The 23,396-nt window shown below is 44.9% G+C and overlaps 3 protein-coding genes across 3 annotated transcripts; all 3 read left to right on the forward strand.

Moving 5' to 3' along the window:
• Window positions 1-6,881: 6,881 nt before the first annotated feature.
• On the forward strand, window positions 6,882-7,145 carry CCR75_001316 (uncharacterized protein; the record flags this gene model as incomplete). Its single annotated transcript, XM_067959420.1, has 1 exon — window positions 6,882-7,145. The coding sequence occupies one exon, from the start codon at window positions 6,882-6,884 to the stop codon at window positions 7,143-7,145; it is 264 nt and encodes an 87-aa protein (XP_067814871.1).
• Window positions 7,146-19,755: 12,610 nt separating this feature from the next.
• Window positions 19,756-20,349, forward strand: CCR75_001317 (uncharacterized protein; the record flags this gene model as incomplete). The annotated part of the gene is made up of 1 exon (XM_067959421.1): window positions 19,756-20,349. The coding sequence occupies one exon, from the start codon at window positions 19,756-19,758 to the stop codon at window positions 20,347-20,349; it is 594 nt and encodes a 197-aa protein (XP_067815373.1).
• An 865-nt stretch (window positions 20,350-21,214) lies between these two features.
• CCR75_001318 (uncharacterized protein) lies at window positions 21,215-23,306 on the forward strand (the record flags this gene model as incomplete). Its single annotated transcript, XM_067959422.1, has 10 exons — window positions 21,215-21,385; window positions 21,452-21,608; window positions 21,687-21,748; window positions 21,810-21,881; window positions 21,942-22,028; window positions 22,104-22,277; window positions 22,348-22,440; window positions 22,511-22,846; window positions 22,869-22,940; window positions 23,013-23,306. 10 exons carry the CDS (start codon window positions 21,215-21,217, stop codon window positions 23,166-23,168), a joined length of 1,380 nt encoding a protein of 459 aa, XP_067815369.1. The 3' UTR covers window positions 23,169-23,306.
• Window positions 23,307-23,396: the final 90 nt, after the last annotated feature.

Consider the following 23,396-nt stretch of genomic DNA (forward strand, 5'->3'; position numbering starts at 1 on the left):
AAATGTGGTCCTTGGACGGACTACTAAGTGCTACCAGGTGTAACGGGGCACTACGACTTGTACTGTTTCAGTACAAGTCCACTTCACACTGCTTCAGTTGCGAGTGGTGCCCTAAGTTAGGTGACCTACACTGTACGTGCAGAGGAAGACTTCCCTTAAGACAAGTTAATTCAAGAGTGTAAAATGAAAACTGTATTAATATAGTTAAGTGTCTTGTTAATCTATCTTTGTAAATGTTGTCTTAACTATAAACTAATACTAAACATGTAAATGAATTCTTGTCTATCTTATCTCGTAACTCTCTTTGATTACTTCTACAGCTGATTAGTCTGCGGAATAAATAGACATAATGGTCTATACCTATTTATGGATAAAGGCAGGTTACTGCTTCCACGTCTCACACAAAAGTGGTAGTGCACAAAAAATGATGTGATCGTTTCTACTGGCCTAGCAGTATTAGTTCTTGCGCAAGTACATTCGAGCTTGCGAGGTATGTCAACGGATGAAGCCTAGCCCTGCCGACTCCAAATTGGCCTTTTAATGTCGTCTGTGACGCATCAAATTTCGCCATTGGCAGTATCGACGCAATAAGACATTAGTTCTATTGATTGGTTGATTTGAGTTTAAATCAACCCCGCCTATTGTCACGATGCACGATTGTGCGGTGTTTCTTCTCACAACGCTACTTCTGCTAGTCCATTTGAGACTAGCGAAGTGGCCTCAGCGATACACCACGTTACACCTGAGCCTGAAGGCGATTACAACGTCGCATAATAGGCCATTGAGAATGAGCTTCCTACAGTCAAGAGAAGCGTCAATTCAAGTTTAGCATTATTGCTAGTGCTCTGATCGATAGTAATAAATAGCTCTTTCGCTCTTACGCTCTTGCACCAAATCCGGCAAAATATCATCGTTCAGCATCATTAACAGTGAACGTTAATTGTCGCAAGAACAAATAAAAGACGCACCCTTACTAAAAAAGACATGACGGTAAATTTTGAGGGAATTCTGCTAAATACAGCGACGTAAAGACTTAAAATCATTTGACGAAATGGCAATAATTTTATCGTTTTTTACGAATACAGCATAGAGAAATAAAGGACAAACTTCATTAAATTACTACAAATTATCTTTTTATAATAAATCTCAGGCTCACCGGCCAATAATGTTTGTGCCACTATACGTCCATTACTTTTGGTACACTCACACGTGTCCTGATATCATGCGCTTCTGGTACTTGTACACCGCCCTACTGATCAACGCCGAGACTTCTTCTGGTCCGGCTGAGTCAGCAACGGCAGATGCTACAATGTTTGCGTCGAACACGCACCAAATTGTCAGTAACAACGTCGCTTCGAACCGATTTTTACGATTTGAAAAGCAAACAAGCAGAGGCGACGAAGACAGAACGTTTGGGGCTCTCTCTGGTGTCTTTACGAGGAATGTTGATTTACTAAACAAATTAGCACCTTTGGTCCATCAAAATTCATTGCTAGTCCAAGTAATCTTCAAGGTGCAAATATGGCTATACGCTGGCAAGTCAGTGCCATATATTGTTCAAGAATTGATGAGCAGCTTGGGCACTATCAGTCTCTTACTCCATCTTGATATGTTAAGCCAAGGTGCGAAAAACTTGCCTGTGAAGCCAAATCAAGAGTCGAGCAAGACAATCACAATGATATCCCGTGAGATGCGAGATATTTTTTTCGAAAAAGTTCAGCTCACAGACTTTGGCGAAAATTATTTAGACATGATCTTTTTAATGGCTCTACCCAAAAATGCCGGGTATACTAGGAGCAAACAGCTTGTGGACGAGCTTATTGCAAACGCCGTCAAAGAAAACATTCATCCGGCAGACTTTGCTATCATGTTACAACTGAATAGCATTGACCCTAGTGAAGCCAATATTTTAGTGCTGGGCGTCTTTATGAGGTACTTGAAGAGTTTAAAACACGATACTCCGCAATTGATTATTGATCTTGAAGAAAATATCGGCCAGGTACGATTGGCAATGTTGCTGCAAGCAGCCAAGACTCCGTTTGATCATGAACAGTCATCAATTGCGACTAGCTTTCAAATTGATCAATTCAAGATCTGGCAAAGTAATAGAGTGAACATTGATTTGATGCGCAACAACTTCATTGAGGCCGAATTTTATGGAACGGGCAGCGCACTATACAACAATTTTTTGAACGCGTTCACGGTGTATGTCGATGCGGTATCTCAATATATCGAAATGGCTTCTGTTCTGAGCCCGAACAATTTGCTAGCATCGAGGCAGTTCCAAGATTGGTCGGAAAACTTGCTTGCTAAGTTCCCGAACGACCAGGCAATTGTGACAAAAGTGCTCTGCCATATTTACACGGATGACGGATTATTCTCATTTCTGACTTCGTAAGACAGTGCTTTAACTCCAACAAGCCAGTATCTTTTGGAAGAGCTGATGGGTATTTGGGCCAAAGATATACTTGCTAGTCCACGAACTGGCTTTTTTGCTAATCGGGAAAATAATATGTATTCGCTGAACGCAATGGCAAAATACATTGACATTATGCTAAAAAAGCCTACGATTACGGACTCTGATTTAATTGACATCCTATCTTTGGACAATCTCGTGGCAAATAAGTTTCGTTTGGACATTACCGGGCATATCAAAGCTAGCGAAGAACCAATCAATAATTACGAGCTGGGTGTATTTAAGCGGTGGAGGGCAGGTGGTTGTACTGTTGACCGCATCGAGAAACTTATTGAGCAATTAAGTTCTGATGGAAAGGTTGATATACATAAAGAATCTCTAGCAGACACTTTAGTCCTGTACAAGGAATACTACTCGTCTCTCAATTATGATATGAATGACAACGATATCAGAAAGGAAGTATCTAATGAGTTAATTGCATTGATAGCCGAAGCCAAAGAAAACCAGGAAAATTTGTTCGAAACTACTGCGTACGTCAGATGGTCCACTATCTTACAATTACGTTTCCCACACGACAAGGTGATTAAGATACAAGCTTTAAGAGGTGTTTACGGTGATGAAGAGCTGATAGCATTACTGGATGTACCCGGCAATACTAACAAGATATGGAGACAGCAACTTTTGGGCGAGCTGGTAGCATTTTGGGTTGATGAAAATGAAGGTACAGCTATCTTAAAAATCATGCGTGAAATAAGTGCAAAAACACAGTCGCCTTCGATTCCATTACTGGAAATTTTTGCGAAGTACATCGCTCTTCAATCACGAGAAGAAAATAAAATGCGACTTGTCGCGAATGGCGACGTGGGGGGGTGGGATTTGCTATTAGCGAAAGCGATCCAAAACGCAATTGTGGTAAAAAAATCAAACACTATGGTTGACTTACAAGTAGCTCAATTTCAGCGGTGGGTGGCAAACAATGTAGATTATAAATCTGTTCAAGCGCAATTTGACGAGGACCCCAGAAAATTACTATTTTCTGAAACCGTAGAACCCATCGTGCGAGCATATGAACTGTATAATATCGACAGGAACGCATTCCTCGTCAATGTGGCATCCCACATGACTCCAGAAAATGTCGAGTCAGCGATCAATTTGGAGCAGCTTACAATGTGGCACGATTTTCTGGCCAAATATTTTCCGAACCACCAATACATGTTTAGCTAAAAATGTTGCAGCAATATATTGTCATTTAAATATCGGTCTTTCTCTTTTCATTTAACGAAATGAAATTGCAAATTCATTTAAAGTCGGCAACTTCGAAAGAAACAGCTATAGAACGCAAGTGATAATAAGGAATGCACAAACTCGACAGAAATCGAGCGAATAAATCGACTGGTCTCGAAACTAAACTAAACATTGCGAAACAACGACATCAAAATGTTCTCAGAGAGAGAGAGCTTGGTGCAATAATCTTCTCTAGAGATACGAGGCAAAAACGTCGAGAATTACACACGATTGAATAAGAGCTAACAATCTCCTCTTGAACACCCGAATGAAAGCTTGCAGTGACTATCTTGTACTTAAGCAGGTCTTCATTTTGCCATTATTTGTACTTCGCAAACAAAGTGCACACTTCAATCGCTGCGAAGCACTTCTGTATCACCACATTTTCTAACAACGCATTGACAATTTGACATGCTGTGACCGATACTTCAGTCTCTTGCTCGGCTGCCAGACATGATACTGTTTTCACAAAAGATCCTTTACTCCTATCTATGATGTCGAGATTACCTGCGCTTGACACACCTCAAGATCGTGTGTTTTCAGCATGTGCATTGTACCTTTACGGGAAAGAAGAGCCGAGCATACAGCTCTGCAACCTATTCTCGCGTAATAAAGCAGCGTCGTGTGCAATCTCGTGAATCTTTCATTTTAAAATCTTGAAGGGGCTTCAACTGTACAAGTGTGTGATGTACATTCACAGCTCTCTAATCTATTATTATCTAGCCATGCGACTAAATGTCGACGTGTCACTATCAAGTATTCGGTATTTATACCTGCGTGGATGACATGCTTATATTTCCAACTTTTCTGCTTCTTCTCGGCATCTTCGGCAGTATATCGACAGCATATACTGGTCAACTTCAGCTGCTAGTAATCCATAGCTCTAATAAGAGCTCTACGTGGCAATCCCATGTGGTTCAATTACGGCTTTATACACTAGCAGAACAACCTCTAATAGCCAACTTGATTGTTTGCCTAGTTAAACGATTAAATATTTGTTCACATCCACTTCCGAACTCCATCATAATTGCCAAACCTTTTTGCAGGTAGAAGTCCTTTGCTAATACTAAGACTGGCACTATATATAAGCCATCGAATGCTAGATTGCCTTCAGCTATAGGCATCTATAGCTGGGATAATCTAACGCATCGATTAGCATCATTGCGTCTTTCGTAATCCAAGAATAATGATGGATATACAATTTCGACTTCAATGCAACTAAAAGTTTTACTTTGTCAGTCGTATAAATACTACTTCGCGTGAGTGACGATGGCATTGTACATCTTCTCAATCTATCCGCAATATGGGAAAGTAATATTATGCGAACATTGATATCGTACAAACTTTGTCTAGCACAATCTTGGTCCCATGCATCAAATTCACCCAAACAAAAATGGAAATCACAAATTGTGTCATTCTCATTAATTGGCGACACCCCCCTGGGTTTTAGTATAATCGCTCCAAATTCTTTCGAGTTACCATAGGCACCATGTCATCTACAATTCAACTCGTCGATTGCATTGCTAGCGCTTTTTTTTTCTGCCAGTCGATCTTTTCATTAGAAAATTAAAGGCGTTGGTTCCTAAATGAAATGGAATATGAAACCAGACACTTTATTAAACGCTGTTGAAACTACAACAAACCTCACACGACAAGAAGACCAGAGCCTATAGTTGCACACATTCCTTTGCTATGAAAATCTTACCATTTCAAGACCAGCCTTAACCATCAAATGTCTTGTTCAGCGTTAAAAAGCCACTACAATTGGTGCAGGTTGTCACGTAAAGACCACATTGTCAGCATCGATTGTAGTCGTAATAAATACCAACCAAACACGACGAAAAAACTGTATAATCAACATAAATTCAAATTGAGATAAACTCCGTGCAATTCCATCGACTTGCACGCTCGGGGGTGAACTCTTGACAAATTTCATGAATCACAATCGGGATATTTAAAAGCATTATTCGAAAGAGTCTCAACAAAATACGACATCTTGAATTCCGTCTTTTAAGCTGCTCGATCTTGCGGTGAACTCACTTTCTGGCTCGAGTTCTGCCACTCTTGCACTCTAATCATTACTTTTTATAATCCTGTTTGCTTTCCAAATATTCGTTCTCGTCTTCCACAAATGCTACGTGCGCTTTAAAATAACCAAGCCTTGTTTAATTTATCTAACCCAGCCTCTACGACACAGTGGTGCGAATCCGACAATCGCCTAAACAATCTGTCCCTTACTCAGTTGCCAACCCGAATGCGATGTTTTGTCAGTTTGTTGAATGGTTCAACACTAATTATTTATTTCAGTCGGTGCACTTGGTTCCAATCGCCTCGCAGAAACTCTACCGGCTCATAAAGTGCTTTTCGGACTCAGCAGTGCGCATAGCTCTGCTATCTTCCCACAATGTGTGCTAGCTGGGGCGCTAAGTGAGCGATGCAGAAAGGTGCGAGGTATTATAATTTATATGAGTATTCCAATTGCGAATTCTTTAAAATTTACCGTTCGTAGCTTTTTGGAAGTCATTACTGCAAATAGCAAAAGTACTCGGTCAAACGCTCGTCCAATCCCAATAAGACCCAAGTCAATTAAAAGAAATTATACTTCGCTACAAAAAAATTCCGCCATTTCAAATTCAGCCTCTACACGTATAACCACAAGGCAAATTATCAAACAATTTACCTGTATTACACCGCCATTCAAACTAATATGAAAGAACAACGTGAAATTCGAATTGAATGCGCAAGTTTTACTCGAGATGGCTCAACAACTTGCTGCTGATAACTCGAAGAGCTCATGCAAGATTTTGACAGGATAACAAGGTGCAATGATCATTGAACAGCAACCCGGAAGTTATTTTCACGAGGTAAATACGCCAACCATGGGACATACCAGTAACTTGATACAGAAGACTCCACGAAGCCACAAACATCGAAACACGAAAGCACTTTGGGTCGTCTAAGTCGCTTACTTACGTTACTTATGCTTAATGTACTCAAAATCATTTTCTTTAAGCATCAATACATGCAGGATATGTTTCGCAAATTTTCCAAACAACATTAATGAGACCCAAAAATAACATTTCGTCGTGTCCGTCTTCGCGATGCAGCCCAAGAAAATGAGACCTTTGTCGACAATGGATTCTTTAATATGGATATAACCAGATTTGTAAGACACGAAGGAATGGCACCGACAAAATCAGCTGACGTGCTGTCTTCAAATTGTGACATTGAAACAAATCGAATCATTGAAGGATCTATTCTCGCATGGAAAATGGGCAATCCAGAAGGAAGCGCTTATATGACATATTGCCGACCTTTAACGACAGCTTGCAAGTACGAAGGACATCACCATCCGAATTATTGGTACTGGTTCACACTAACCGTATCAGCTAATCAAATCAATAACAACGTAGAAGCATCCACTGCGTACGCTTCACTACACTAGTCCCATAACCATCAAGAGCCCATCCATAAATAAATGTGTTTCCGCACGTGCTTGTGAAGCAAATTCTGAACAATAGATATGTCATGACGAGCACCAATACACTCGTGCTAATAGTGAAGCCGAGTTCTTTTATGTTACCATGATTTCATTTTGTTGTTTCCTCAAACAAGTTGGTAAAGCTTGAGGGGATGCCTATTATAGCGATGTAGATCAACAATGCAAAATTTCATGTGGATTACATCAAACTTAGCTAATTCAATAAGTCCGTTTGTAATGCCTTGCTATTGGACATAGTCGTCAGTGGCATTCTGCAAGAGTAATTGAAGTAGCGGCTGAGGCTTGTTGCATGTCGGACGAATTGTTAGGCACATAAGCGATTAAATTGAGTGGACAGGAGCGATAGAGAGAATAAATAGCTAACACATCATAGTAGCGAATAAAATTGCACGACAAACAATGACGAAATATTTTTATCGCGCCGCTACCTAATTTTTCTCTGCAGCTACCAAAATCGCTAGCGTACACGTCACAATCCCAAAGATAGGTTAAATCAACAATACAGGAAGCACCGACAACCAGCACGAAAAGGCTGAGTTAGAAACTGCTGTGGTCTTCCTTGTAGGCGGGCACGTCGTAATGCGGCCACGCTCTACTTAGGCACACACCCTAGCACAGCGAGGAAGCGGTNACGGTATGTAGACCCAAATGAGGTCACATATCCCCATCCGTCTAGGGAGACCGATGGTGACGCCGACTGTGAGTCGAGCGTCGTTCGGGTGAGGGGGGCAGTGAAGGCGAAAAGCTATCGGACCGACTCCTCCCACCACGAAAAGGACTTGGAGAGCGAGGGACATCGCGCGAGTAACGCGGATCCCTCAGCGTTATCCTTTCAAAGAGGTCCAAGCGAGTCTTCAGGCATTCATAACCCTGACGAGCCTTCGCTCGGATATCAACGAGATCCGAGGTCAGTCGCGAGACTTGTACCTCGAGATCCGCAACACGTCGTTCAGCAGCGCTAAATGCCTGTGACTGAACGGACGAAGGTAAGACAGCCGCGATTATTTGGGCGAGATCGCCATTTCTATCGGGCGCCGCCTGCACTAATGGATGTGGGTGGGAATCAACGCTTCCTTGTTGGAAGGTTGCTTGCCCACCGCTCCGTGAGGCAAGGGTATCAGATCCTCGTCCAATGGAAAGGTTACCCGTAGCGTTCTGACTCTTGGGAACCGATCGATACCCTACGTATTGATGTGCCCGGCTTGGTTGCTGCCTATGAAAAGGAGCACCAGCTGAGGCCTCTTTGCTAGTCTCTAATGGACTAGCAGAAGTAGCGTTGTGAGAAGAAACAGGGGGTACAGTACCGCCCATGATTTCTTTCACACGCAAGCGGTCGAAATTAATTCGTTGCGACGGCTGTTTCATCGCATGCGGATGAATGCGGCGTAGGAATTCCGCCTCGTATTGGTCTGGCGTTTCATTTTAACGCAACACGACCGAAATCGGGAAAAAACGCCCAAGCGATTTTCCCTGAGCCCTCCATGATTTAAAGACGCCATAATAAATAAGCGCGTTTACAAGAATGCGCTTTAGGAGCGACGCTCTTGGCCTGTTTAAACGAGGCCATTTAGATGGAGGGGCATCAATGATATGCCACCCATCACATAGCCACGTTCTAAACGACTGGCTTGTGACACCGACTGAGCACGTTCACGTGTCGTCGGCGGAGCTTTAGGCTCCAAATCCTCTATGTCAGAACCATTATGGATTAGTCTGAAGCATAAGGCGTTGTGTTTAACCCATCGGAGAAGCGGCTGCGCCTTTATGGGCAGCGCTCTCATTATCTGTGCTGCGCTGTCCAGAGTAGACGACGAGACAGCATTCGTATACGTTGCTGTCTCCATGTTGTGAGCCATGAGAGAAGTTTGGATAGGCAATTATGCGCCATCATCATTCCTTATGAGCTCGTTGTCCGCATCACTACTATGAGGTGACGGCAACGGAGTCGACTCATTGTAGTCGACAATGAGCGACCGATCAACATCCTCACTGTTAAAGTGGGATGGATCCTTTAGCCCCGTTAACGCGGCAGCAGCAGTAGCTGTCGGCGTTTCGACTAAGGCATTGGACGCGGCCGGCGAATTAACGCGGCGCGTGCGCTTTGTGCGAGGTTGAGTGGGCGTCTTCGCAGACGACAGATTTATATGGCCCCTTTTAGGTGGCATCTTTGGCGCCGTGTATGAAACACAGGTCGCTAGAGTGATTGAGTGAACAAGCGGCTCGCAGTTTCTCTCTCCTCTTTGACGAATTTAAAAATCTAAATTCGCTCTTTAAGGGGGTTCGTGTAACGGGCTAAAGTAGCCCTAATGTTACACAGTCCCCGTTAAGTACACTTGGTGTACTTAAGGGGATGGTCAATTACTCAATCAAAGTAATTAGACCCAACACTCGGGTGTGGTTCACATTTATGACCAACCCTTGTGTACGTGATGCACATGGGTGCATTCACATTAGGAGGGATGACGCCTAGCGTCATCCGTTACGCGAGGTATCTAGAAAGATACGCTCGCATTACATATTAAGTGTTATCTAATAGATGACATTTTGATTGGTAAAAATAGGTATTTACATTTAATACGATTAAATATAAATCAGTCTGAAAACTACTTCCTACTTGGTAAGTGCGCACGAGGAGCCGAATTACCGCTCCCGTGACGACACCTAACCAAAGTACTTAGTGCGTTGGGTGAGTTCGCTGACGCAACTACCTCACTGCACGCAAGAGAAGCTGGTTAAACCGCTTCCTCGGTGTGCTAGGGTGTGTGTCTAACTAGAGCGTGGCCGCATTACGACGTGCCCGCCTACAGATTTTCTTATTTAATTAAGGGGCTGCGATGTCTGAAAGGCCAAAAAGGCGATATAAAGACGATTCTAAAGTAATAAGTGTTGATTATCCACTTACTGTTGGTGAAGCGGTGATGAAAATATAGACGATGCTATGGATTTTGCTACGAAGCTAAACTGATGATATAATCAATAATTATATCAATAATCATTCTTTTGTATGCAGTGGAATAACCCATACAGTAAATATTTTATATGACGTTTTTATTTAATACAAAGGGTTAGTGGTTTTGGCTATACCAAAAAGGGTGTGTGGCTATAGCTGCTCCCTAATTTTATACTTCCTTATCATTTTATCTTATAAAACTAATATTAATTATTCCTCTGTAAGGAAATAATAATGTAACGTAACTCCCCGGTACAGCCAGGCTGGAGGTCGCTATTTATAATATAGGCAGCTTCCTTTGTTATATACGATCATCCAGCGTGTGAAAGCAGCAGCACGACTAATGCCGCTTCAAAGCACGATAATTAAAATAGCGGCGAAAGCATTCACAGCAGGAGGCTCACAATTTACCGTATCTACTCTGCTTAATCATGTATTGCAAAATATATTTTTGTTTAAAGATGTCATTGTTAGTAATAAGGAAATGTTTTGATTTAAATTGTTTTGTCTTTTGAGCACTTAATATTAAAAGGGATGTCCCGTTACACAAACATTACTTTCGACATAAATTATAATGAAAAAAAATATTACCTTTTCATTTTATTCTAAACGTTCCAAATTACCGAGTAATTCAGTTCCACGGCTTTTAATAGCCGGGACTGATAAGAGATGACACGGTCAACGCCGTCGTCATCCTTCTGCCGATTGCAAAATTACTTGCATCGCAGACGACGCTAAAGGGCTTATCCGCGTCTGGCAATGCCAAGACCGGTGCCTCTACAAGAGACTGCTTCACTGATGTGAATGCATCTTCTTGTTCTTTTAACCAAACCCATTCTGTGTCCTTTTTAAGGAGATCAGATAATGGTTTAGTTTGCTCGTCATAGTTCTTGCTATACTTATGCAAGTAATTAGCGAGCCCTAGGAATTGGCGCAAATCCTTCACATGCCGTGGGATTGGCCATTCTTGTACTGATTTTACCTTGTCTGGGTCTGCTCGTACACCATGTGTACCAACGATGCAGCCCAATACAGGTATCTCAGGGACCCCTATGACGCTTTTTGCAAGTTGACGTACAATTGGGCGTCCTTCAAAGTCTGCAACACAGCGTCTAAATGACGCTTGTGCGACTCGATTGCGCTCAGCCCGTCCTCGGCCTTACTATGCACGAATACATCGTCAAAGTAATGGGTCGCGTAGGCACGTTGGTGACGCATCACGTGAGCCACCAATCGATTGAATGTCGCTGGTGCGTTTTTCAAACCTTGGAGCATCACAAGCCACTCCCAAAGCACTTTGGGTGCTTACAGCTGTTTTGGCTACATCGTACTCTCTCATGAGTACCTGATAGTAGCCATCCTTTAATTCCAACGCGTAAAAGATAGTTGACCTTCTCCTGGAGCTAAAAAAACATGTTTCCGCGGGATTGGCGTTTGATCCGGCATGGTCGCCGTGTTTAGCTTATTGTGAGCATGAACCACGCGTCATCTACCTGTGGCGTTACGCACAGAAAAGGTCGACCTACAGTGAGGCGATTTGCTCTCACGCACGTGTCCCGCCTTGGCTCGCTTGTCGAAGTTCTCATCGATATAATCGACTTGTTCTTTCGGCAACGGCCATTGCTCGGTCACACAATACTTGGTGCCAGGTTCGGGGTCTATTTCGTGCCCGATGCCCCTTTCTGCTGGTAGGCGGCTCGGCACTTATTCTAAGAGCACATCGCGATGTTTCCACAGAACCTCAAAGATTGGACTGTCTCTCAAGGCATCCCAGCTTTGAGCAGTGATCCATCTCTTTTTGTCCGTTTCTAGGACGCTCTCGTCCATTGTGGACGTCGGGCACCAAGTTATCTAACTGGTGTGACTGTTTCGTGGATCTTTCCTTCCTTTATTTCGGTAAGGAACAGATCCCACGGCATCTCCGGGAGATTTGCTATCTCCTTGGCAGATTTAAAGACTTGCCGGAGCACCTCCGCAATTTCGTCTTTGACGGCCTCGAACACCTCGTTCGAAGGCCTGTCCTCTTTATTAGGGACTGATCCAAAGGTCGCTCGTTTAGATGTGCCTTTGATCGTCCTAATCTGTTGGGTACTCGTTCTTCGAGTCACCACGACCTTTTTCTGGGAAGCGGGTGCCGTTGCTCTTTTGGCTAGCGCACCCCTTCCATCGCACCAGGCACTGTGCCGGTTTATGCGACGCTTGACTTCTTGTCAGCTCGCTGTCTACTGCCATAGGCTCTCGGGTCTGTGCAGGACTTTCGGACGCATTACTACTTGTCATCTTCCTTTTCACTTCTTCAGTCTCTACGAGCTGGGTAGGAACACCCTCAACTGTGTTTGACACGACATTAGTTGCATAGGGTTCTCGCAGGAGACATCCTTTCCGGTGTCTTGCGTAGAGTTCGCAACTGTGCGTGTACGCCAGTCTATCCATGGTTGGTGTTTTGCCAATCATGGCATTCCTAGGATGAGGTCATACGGACTCTCCATTCCTAGCACTGTGAACTTTTTTTACAAGAGAAGTTACTAAATCTGAAGGTGAGTTCTACTTGAACTTCTTCAGACTTAACGCTCGCCTCTTCTCGCTTGCCATCTTGGCAAAGCGACTCAAACATCGCTGGTCTCTTTCTTAGAGCCGCGTTTACAAAATTTTGTGGTGCACTCGAATCCACTAGGAGGGTCATAACCTTGTCATAGCCTCTTACTTGAGCGCTATAGACCAGCAGGGTTGAGGTCCGAAATTTCGAGACCTCAGGGACTATGCTACCCATTTGTTCCACAACTCTGAACTTAGGGGTAGCTTCAGAGTCCGCGTCAGTAGGGCATCCCGCCCCTTCTGCGCTCCTGCATTTCCCGATCTCTCAGTGGTCGATGCAGAACTCATGCGTCTCGCACGCTGGTTCTTGCCATCGCCCTTTGGGATGGGAGTCCTCGAGCCGGGCATCTTTGCCCCAGCAGGGACTATGGCATAGCAGCGAGCCATCATATGGCCGCGCTTGCCGTATTTATAGCAGACAGCGTCTGCATTGACGAACTCCATAGGAGTGGCATCTGTCCTTTGGCCGACGGCTTATACCAAGATGTCGCCGAGGCACTGTTGTAAAATTGCTCCTCAACCAAGGCAATTTTGATTGCCTCTTCTATCGCCGACGGCACCTTTTTGAAAAGGGCCTGTCGCGATGGGCCATGCCGTAGTTGGTTCGTAAACGTGGGCACCTTAATGTGCTCCGGAATCGGACCTACGGTAACGGACGCCGACTACGAGCGCATCTCCTGCACATATTCTTGCAGAGATCGCTTCGCCTGTCGCGCTCCAAAGAAGCGCGCCTGAAACAACACTTCGTTGTTCGTCAGCTGGTACATGGCGCGAATCTTTTCCTTAAAGATCGCCCGTGTAGAAAACGCCTTTCTGTCCGCCATAAGCGCCGGGTAAGCCCACTCTGAGGCTTTACCGCGCAGATGCGACATGGCGTACGACACCATCCGGCTGTCGTCCTCGATGAGCTGGGCGACACCGCATTGCTCCACGGCTAAAACCCAGTGGACAATCGTGTGCGCCGCAGTTCCATCGAACTTGGGCGGGTCCATCCGAATGGGCCTCGGCTGATGCGTGTTGATGATTGATGTGTTCATCGAAAGTGTTGCGCTTTATGCATATGCATGTATAAGGGATCGTATGACAAGAATTATACGGAGAAGTTGAGTGTGGAAAATATCGTGTGTTGTAGGCTCAGTCGGGTAAGGCATGGCGGTGCGACCCACTGGTCACCGATTCGATACCCGGTAACGACAAAAAGTAAAACCTTCGGGAACTGGTGTTTGGGGTTCACCAGCACTGTACCGCCAGACAGTGACGTCCCCCATTGTATGGTAGTCCACATATGTGGAAAAGGGGGCGCAGCAAACGATAGGAAATAATTAACGGTAGGATAAAGTTAACGGTAGGATAAAGTTAAACTCAAAATATAACTTACGATCCGGTTCGCAACCTCGACCGTAAGCCCATCTTCAAGCTCATAGCGTAACGTAATCAACAGGTTATGAGCCCAAGCAACGACTCCCGTTCGAAGATTGAGCCTTTTGACAGCTCAAACTACGTGCTTTGGAGCTACAAGATGAAGATGTACCTCATGTCGAAGGGGTTGTGGGGAGCTGTCTCCGGTGTAGACGCTCCGAGTGCTGTAAAGGAGCAGCAAGCGGACGCCGCGATCGCGCTGAATTTGAGTGACGCGCAATTGATGCACATTATCGACGCGACGACGGCGAGAGAGGCGTGGGGAAGGCTGGCGAAGTTTCATCGCACACAAGACATGGCGAATCGACTTTGGCTTAAGGAGAAGTTTGCCTCATTCAAGTATACGGCCTTAAAGCATCAGTGGTCACGTGAGAGAGCTTGAAGATCTCGTTATGAAGATGGATAGCGCTAACTGTGGGCCAAGTGAAGAGGACGTATGTGCGGTGATGCTGAGGAGTCTGCCTGCAAGCTACGATAGCTTAGTGCAGGCGTTTCGCATGTCGGTGTCAAGTTTTAATTTCAGCGACCTCGTGAACAAGCTGATTGCTGAGGAAGTGCGGCACAAGGACACGGCACGTGTAGAAGAAGCAGCGGCTCCTTACACAAACAAGAGAAACGGCAAACAGCACTCGAAGAAACAGCAAGAACGGCGTGCTAAGAAACCCTCAGGAGCGTGTTATAACTGTGGCAAGGTCGGCCACTATGCTAGGGATTGCCGTTCAAGTCGTGGACCAAGAGAAACACGAGAAGGAGGACACGAACACTCCAACTTCGCATTTAATGCAAGCGAAGGGTCCGTCAGCGACTGCTGGGTTATGGACAGTGGTGCATCTGCACACATGTGCAAGGACCGGGAAGCTTTTGTGGAGTATGAGAAAGTGTGCCAGGTGCGCAGTATATCAAGCGCGAAGAGTAATGTGAAGCTCAAGGTCATCGGTCACGGAACGGTGAAGCTGCGCGTTTGGACCGGACATGCTTGGATCGACGCTCGCCTTGAAAACACTCTTCATGTCGAAGATCTGTCAAAGAATTTATTCTCGCTTACGGCTGCATCAGCGCGAGTAATGACGGTAGAGATCACGCGCAACGAGTGCGTCGTGAAGCGGGGCGGGACACCAGTTGCCACTGGAAGGAAGCAGGGCTTCCTGATGTACCTCAACGTTGAGGCTGGTGCGGAGTGTCACGTAGCTGCGTACGAGAGCGAGCTGGGTCACGCATCGTACGGGACGATTAATGATATGATCAAGGACGGAAGGATCAAAGGCGCGGAAATGAAGACCGACGTCGTGTGTGACGTATGCGCAACGTCCAAGCAAGTACGCAAGTCATTCAAGTCAAGCGAGGAAGACAAAGGACTCAGGGAGAGTGCACGTTTTGACGGTATCGTATGCTCCGACGTGCTTGGACCAATCACTCCAGCTTCAAGATCCGGCTTTAAGTACATTGTGAGCTTTATCATGATGAAGAGCCGGTACGTGACGGTTTTTCCGTTGCGAAAGAAGAGTGAAGTAATGAGCGCGTTCACAAGATTTTACCGGGAGATCAAGATAGCGTCTGGGACTAAGATCAAGGTCATTCGAAGTGACAACGGTGGCGAGTACCGAAACGCGGCAATGAACAACTTCTGCAAGGAGAAGTTCATCAAGCAAGAGTACACAGTTCCATACAATCCTGAACAGAACGGCATGGCAGAGCGCATGAATCGAACTCTGGTAGAGATGACGCGCTGCATGCTTAAGGACAGCGGTCTCGACAAGTCTTACTGGTGCGAAGCGTTAATGACAGCACCAGACATTCGGAATGTGGTTCCAAACTCGTCGAACAAGAAGTCAAGTCCGTACGAGATAGTGTTCAAGCGGAAGCCGCGCATCGATCATATGCGCGTGTTTGGTTCGCAATGCTACGCGCATGTTTCAAAGGAGAAACGAAAGAAGCTGGACGATTTGGGCGTGAAGTGTTATTTTCTTGGTTACGCAAAGGATCACAAGGCGTACCGACTACTTAACGCGAATGATGGCTCGATCATGATTTCAAGAAGCGTGACATTTGCTGAACATCCCATTTCGAAGGGAATGAAAAGGGAAGACGATCGAATTATCGACATCATTGATGATGATGAAAATTTGGAGACGTCGACACTTAACGACAATGGTGTGGAGGTTCCGGCAAATGATGAAAGACTTCGGACTCCGCCACTTCGAGCTTGCCGTGATCCGATTCGTGGTAGTCAAAACGAGTCCAGTGTTCAATGTCAGGTTCCCACTCGAGCATCAAGCACGCCCGGAAGAGACGGCGAAGAAGAGTGGATGATGCGACCAATTCGAAAGAAACGCGGTGTGGTGCGCTACGAACAAGAGTTTCCCAACTTACGTCGCGGTCACTTTAACTTGGACGATTTTGAAGGTGAAGACTCGTTTTATTGCTTTGTTGCAGATTGTGATGGAGAACAAGCTTCAAGCTACGAAGAAGTATTAAAGACTAAGAACAAGAAGCAGTGGCTGGAAGCGATGAAGAGTGAGATGCAGTCACTCAACGAACATAGCACATGGGCGTTAGTGGACATGCCACCGAACAAGAAGGCTGTTGGCTGCAAGTAAGTATTTCGGATCAAGCGCGATACAAGTGGAAATATTGTCAAGTTCAAGGCTCGATTAGTTGCGAAAGGATTCACGCAACGACCTGGGATCGACTTTGTCGAGACTTTTGCGCCAGTGGCTCGGAAAGATTCAATCAATACGGTGTTAGCTATTGCAGCAGCTGAAGACTTGGAGGCAGAAAATGTCGACGTTGATACCGCATTCTTGTATGGAGAAGTTGATGAGGAGATCTACATGGACCAACCCGACGGTTTTAAAGATCAACATAATCCGATGAAAAAGTGTTTGCTGCAGAAAGCGCTGTATGGAACCAAGCAAGCGGCGCGGCAGTGGAACAGCAAACTGAATCAGCATTTGGAGAACCAACGATTCAAAAGCACTTCAGCAGATCCGTGTGTGTTTATTCGAGTGTCAAGCGGCGAATACAGCATCATTGTAATCTACGTGGACGACCTAATGCTGTTCGGCACGACTAAGGAGCACATTACGAACATTAAGTGTGCGCTTAAGCAAGAGTTCAGCATCAAAGACCTTGGGGATCTCAAGTACTGCTTAGGAATCGAGATTTACCGCAAGCGCGATGAACACTTGATCAAGATGAACCAGAAGGCATACATCAGGCGACTCTCGGAAAAGTATGGAATTGAGAATTGCAAGGACGTGCACACACCAGCGGACAAGAACTCGAAACTGGTGAAGATGCCTGAAGAGGAAGCATTTGTACCGAGATTTCCGTATCGTGAATTGGTGGGTGCATTAATGTACATAGCGACTTGCACACGACCAGACATCGCGCATGCGGTTGGCGAAGTTGCCAAGTTCTGTGAGCGCTACGGGAAGTCACACTGGGTAGCAGCCAAGCGAATTCTCAAGTACTTGAAGACGACTAAAGATATTGACATTGTGTTTAGCGGCGTTAACAAGGGAGAGCTTATTGGATTTGCAGACGCAAACTGGGCAGGCGACTTAGACACGCGGCGTTCAACGACAGGATACGTGTTCTTCCTGAACGGCGGCACGATCTCATGGAATTCCAAGCGACAGCCAACCGTTGCGACATCAAGCACGGAAGCAGAGTACATGAATCTATACAGCGCAACTCAAGAGGCAGTCTGGCTTCGAAATTTGATAAAGGAGTTGAAGTACAAGACGGATACGGCGACGACGATTTTTCAAGACAATCAAGGATGTATTGCGCTTGCTAAGAATCCTGTCTACCATTCGCGCACGAAGCACATCGACATCAAGTTTCATTTCTTGCGTGAGAAGGTGGCGACTGAGGTAATTGCCGTGGAGTACAAGCCAACTCAAGAAATGATCGCGGACGGGTTAACCAAGGCTCTTCCAAGAGACAAGCACACTAAGTTTATTATGGGACTCGGTATGACAGCATAAGGGTATCACTTCGAGTGCACATCACGGGAGAGTGTTGAAGATTGATGTGCTCATCGAAAGTGTTGCGCTTTATGCATATGCATGTATAACGGATCGTATGACAAGAATTATACGGAGAAGTTGAGTGTGGAAAATATCGTGTGTTGTGTCTCAGTCGGGTAAGGCATGGCGGTGCGACCCACTGGTCACCGGTTCGATACCCGGTAACGACAAAAAGTAAAACCTTCGGGAACTGGTGTTTGGGGTTCACCAGCACTGTACCGCCAGACAGTGACGTCACCCATTTTATGGTAGTCCACATATGTGGGAAAGGGGGCGCAGCAAACGATAGGAAATAATTAACGGTAGGATAAAGTTAACGGTAGGATAAAGTTAAACTCAAAATATAACTTACGATCCGGTTTGCAACCTCGACCGTAAGCCCATCTTCAAGCTCATAGCGTAACGTAATCGACGATGCGGCCGGGCAGAGAGCATCTCAACAGTCCTGTTGAGAGCCTCGCTCTGAGCCTGCTCATGCCTCAGCTTATCCTGAGTATGAGTGACAGACTCTGCCGCAGCATGGCCTTGTGCCTCGGACGCGGCAATCCGGCTCCTCGTGCGCACTTGCCAAGTAGGAAGTAGTTTTCAGACTGATTTATATTTAATCGTATTAAATGTAAATACCTATTTTTACCTATCAAAATGTCATCTATTAGATAACACTTAATATGTAATGCGAGCGTATCTTTCTAGATACCTCGCGTAACGGATGACGCTAGGCGTCATCCCTCCTACTGTGAATGCACCCATGTGCATCACGTACACAAGGGTTGGTCAGAAATGTGAACCACACCCGAGTGCTGGGTCTAATTACTTTGATTGAGTAATTGACCATCCCCTTAAGTACACCAAGTGTACTTAACGGGGACTGTGTAACATTTGGGCAACTTTATCCCATTACAATTCACGTAGTTTATCAAGGGGTGCTTCCTCTATTTCAAAGGTCGCGTGCCATCGACACCACTAGTCACGCCCTTTCAACACCACTAGTCGCGCCCTTTGGACACCACTAGTCGTACCTTTTCAACACCTTCGAAGTATGTAGCTCGTGCCACGTGGGCCATTTTTCATTTATAAGCTGAAGCATAGCGTGCGACACACCCTTCGCTTCCGGATATTGTCAGCCGTGCGAATGTTTTTGGCTGGGTTCTCAAGGAGATATCAGGGGGTTCACATCCCCTAATTCTACTCATTTGGATTGTTTATTTGCTAGAATTAAGCTGATTAGTTGCCCTAACTTTAATTGAGAACTCCTGGACTTCGGTACTCTCACACCGGACGACGTAGCTATTTTCAATTGAACAGCTTTGCTGATTTCCACAATATCAAAACTTCACAGTACAGATCAGTAGTGTAGTATATAATTTTATTAATGTATAAATAGAGTAAAGATTAGCATCTTTAATGATGAATCAATTTAAAAACAATTTCCAGTTGTGACATTTAGCTCATTACACTTGTGCATCGGTGGATATCGACCGTAACTTAAATTATCTAATAATTAATTCGGCCTGATCTCTCACTTCTCGGGTTGTTGTAGTGTACGTAAACTACAATGAATTCGCTTGGACTTGAATACGCATCTGACGACGAAAATGATCTTATCTCTCGACCTCCGACCTCGACGCATAGTGTTGCTGCTTCTCAATCTGTAATCGACTCCTCAAATGCAAAAGAGCTTGCCGACTCTTCCCAAGATAGGCCAAACTTAGTACATGCACCTACAAAAGCTAGTGCACCCGCTTCGAGCGATGCGCCTTTCAATGCCGAAGATGAAGAGGCATTGCTCTTGCAAGCTGGAATCCCACCGGCAGTCACTTCACAAACTGGTAATTGTGACGTACAGCACCGTATCGAACGTTTTCTGCGGGTGCAGCGAGAACGCGGTCAAGACTTCCAGACAACGCTGCAGGACAAGAAGGAAGTTCGCAACCCGTACATTCTCGAAAAAGTGGTTGAGTACTTTGGTATTGATGAGCTGCAATCGAATTTCGCCTCGGATGTCTTTGATCCTCATGGCCTTCCTCTGCACGAGTTCGCTGACGTACTGGCACTCGAGCAGAAAAAACGAGCAGATGCTCGTGCGCATCGTCAGCTTCAGCAACAAGGTGGCGCTGATCCTCGCAAAATTCGATTCGTCTCTTCCTAGTTTTTAACAGAATCATCATTGTTTCTTCGTTGGAAACTGCACCGACTGATTACTGTGCAGCTTTTGACGGTTTATGTTGCTGCTTGACTTGATATATATGTCTTACTTTGACTGCAATTATAAGCTACCGCTTGGATCTATCAGTACGAATTAAGCTCTTGATGCTTAAAAGCCACCTGGTTGCGATTACGACGAGTGAAGCGAAATCCTGCTAATTGAAGGGTTGACTTAAAAAATAAAGCTGCATTGTACAATTGAGTTAATCTCGTTTGAGTGCAAATAATTCTGTGTCGGAAGAAGGCTTGGCTCAATAATCGCAGTGGGCAATGAAGATTTAGTCACAACATGATGTCACCAACACAGTCTTCGATTACTCCGTCGTCTTTTTTTTATCATACTCCGTTTCAAAACGGTGGTTACCCTTTTTCCATGCAACTCGGAGGATCTTTGTCGCTTTACCAAGATTTACTTATAATTCTAACTGGCGTGCTGTGCAAGCTTGTCTGCCTTGTTTTACTTTCTCGGTTCTTGTCGGATCAAATTACATTGTAGTATTGTTGAGTTCTATTTCCAGCGATACTTCATAAAGCATTGGATGTCAGATCTTGGACTCTTTCCACTTTCGAGCCAGTCAAGTTCACAATGCCATTTATGTCCATAAGTGGCATTGTGAAACTTGACTGGCACCTGGATTGATAAATGAACGAGACAAAATGTTAAGTGTGACATCTAAAAGTAACATTTTCAATGCATTGTGTTATAAGATCGAGTCTCTTTCTTAATATGAAATTTTACAGGTGCTCAAAGATTGATAAAAAAATTATAGCTCCAGCTTCGTGTTCAACACACCACCCACAGTCAAAACATGATGAAACGATTGTCAATTGTCCGAGGCTTTTCAACCCTTTCGTTTCATGCACCACCACTTGCGCCCTGTCGTCGTGTTGTTGTCACCGGTCTAGGAGCTGTTACTCCATTTGGCGTAGGCGTCAATAGATCGTGGAATGCGCTACTGGACTCGCAATGCGCCATTAAAGTATGACACAATCTTGATTTCTTGTCCTATGTAATATTCACTGTCATGTAAAATTGTAACTTGCAGACGTTGGACACCCTCGTACACACAGGACTAAGCTGCACTATCGGAGCATCCGTACCGCGAAAGAACGAGGACGGAGCGTTTATCACGAGGAACTGGGTGAATCCCAAAAACATTCGCGCACAAGAGCCAGACTTTATCGCGTTTGCCTTAGCTGCAGGTTGGAAGCCTTACAATTTTTGGTATAACTCTTATCGGCAATAAGTGATGACTGCATCGTATATGGTAATTTTTAAAGCGGATGAAGCTTTGAAAGACTCGGGATGGAGCCCACAGTCGGACGAGGAGAGAGAACGAGCGGTGCGCGTTGCTTACCGTTATATTTGTCGATAAATATTTACTCCTAGACCTGCTTTGTTAGGGCGTAGCCATAGGCGCTGGTATGGGTAACATTCAAGAAATTATGGATGTTGGGCAGCTCATAACGGAAAAGGTGCGATAGTGCTGGCAAGTTATGGCAGAGCTTTTAAATGACTGGACGTCTTTTTCACAGAAATACAAACGCGTCTCACCCTTTTTTATCACTCGCATTCTCATCAATCTTGCCGCTGGTCACGTGAGTATCGAACACGGGCTCAAGGTCTGTTTTGAACAATTGAAGATGACGCGATCTGCTTCATAGACACTTGACTGTTGTATGTCGTGATGATGATAGGGTCCCAATCATTCTTGTGTCACAGCCTGCGCTACGGGCTGCCATAGTATTGGTGACGCTGCAAATATGATTCGACGTGGGATTGCTGACGTCATGGTTGCCGGTGGTACGGAGGCTTCATTGAATGAGATTTCTATCTGCGCTTTCGTGCGCGCTCAGGCCTTGTCAACAAAAGTAAGAGAAGCGTGAGAGTCATAGTCTAAAAAAACGCTGCTGTTTTGACGCTCAGGTAATGCTAATATAGTTCAATGATCGTCCACAAGAAGCTTCGAGACCATTTGACTCGCAACGTGATGGATTTGTCATGGGGGAGGGTGCTGGTGTTCTTGTGCTTGAGGTAAGAAATTGGCACGCATTTACTCGAGTCTGGAAACGTTCCTCTAACCTCGTGGCATTTCTTACGCAAGGAATACGAACATGCAAAGAAGCGTGGCGCAAGAATATATTCCGAGTTGCGGGGTTACGGGTTAAGCAGTGACAGCAACCACATAACGGCCCCTCTTGAAAATGGGGATGGTGCTCGAAGAGCTATGGAATCAGCGATTGCACAGTCTGGGCTTGCAATGTCTGATATTGGCTACATTAACGCCCACGCAACGTCGACTCCCCTGGGTGATCGCGCTGAGAATGCTGCTGTTAATGAACTTTTTGGAGAGCAAGCCAAACAATTGGGAATGTCATCTACTAAGGCACGAATTCATACTCTCGAATCTAAATTTAACAAGTCGCTCAGCTTGTATTGGGTGTTGCTTTATTTTAAATTAGGGAGCTATTGGTCATTTGCTTGGTGCTGCAGGAGCCGTGGAGGCTATCTTTTCAATAAAGGCACTCTGTCACGTAAGAAGTAAATGCTCGCCAAATTAACACGTTGCGATACTGACGGTAATTTTTATACTTATTGCTGCATAGAATGTTATGCCTCCTACGATAAACCTAACGGAGACAACAGAGGAATTTACATTGAACTACGTACCAAACCAACCGCAGGAGAAAAAATTGCGTGCAGTACTAACGAACTCGTTTGGTTTTGGGGGGACCAATGCCTGCCTTGTGTTTGCCAAGTAAATACTAGTCGATTGATTCCACGCATTATTCATCAAGATGCTGAAACTGCGCTGGCAAAGGATAATGTACTTCAACGTTTTTGGCTGATTTAAAGAAATCAGTTTTAATGTGGCTAAATTATTTCTCAAAGTCAGTTTTTGGTGCTGTTAATTGTGCTTCTTTTGCATCAGTACGAAACAGTTAAAGCTTGTGATTGGTTAAATAAGGCCTTCCTTCGCATCATGAAAA

This window comes from Bremia lactucae, linkage group LG3, assembly GCF_004359215.1.
Source record: "Bremia lactucae strain SF5 linkage group LG3, whole genome shotgun sequence".
NCBI lineage: Eukaryota > Oomycota > Peronosporomycetes > Peronosporales > Peronosporaceae > Bremia > Bremia lactucae.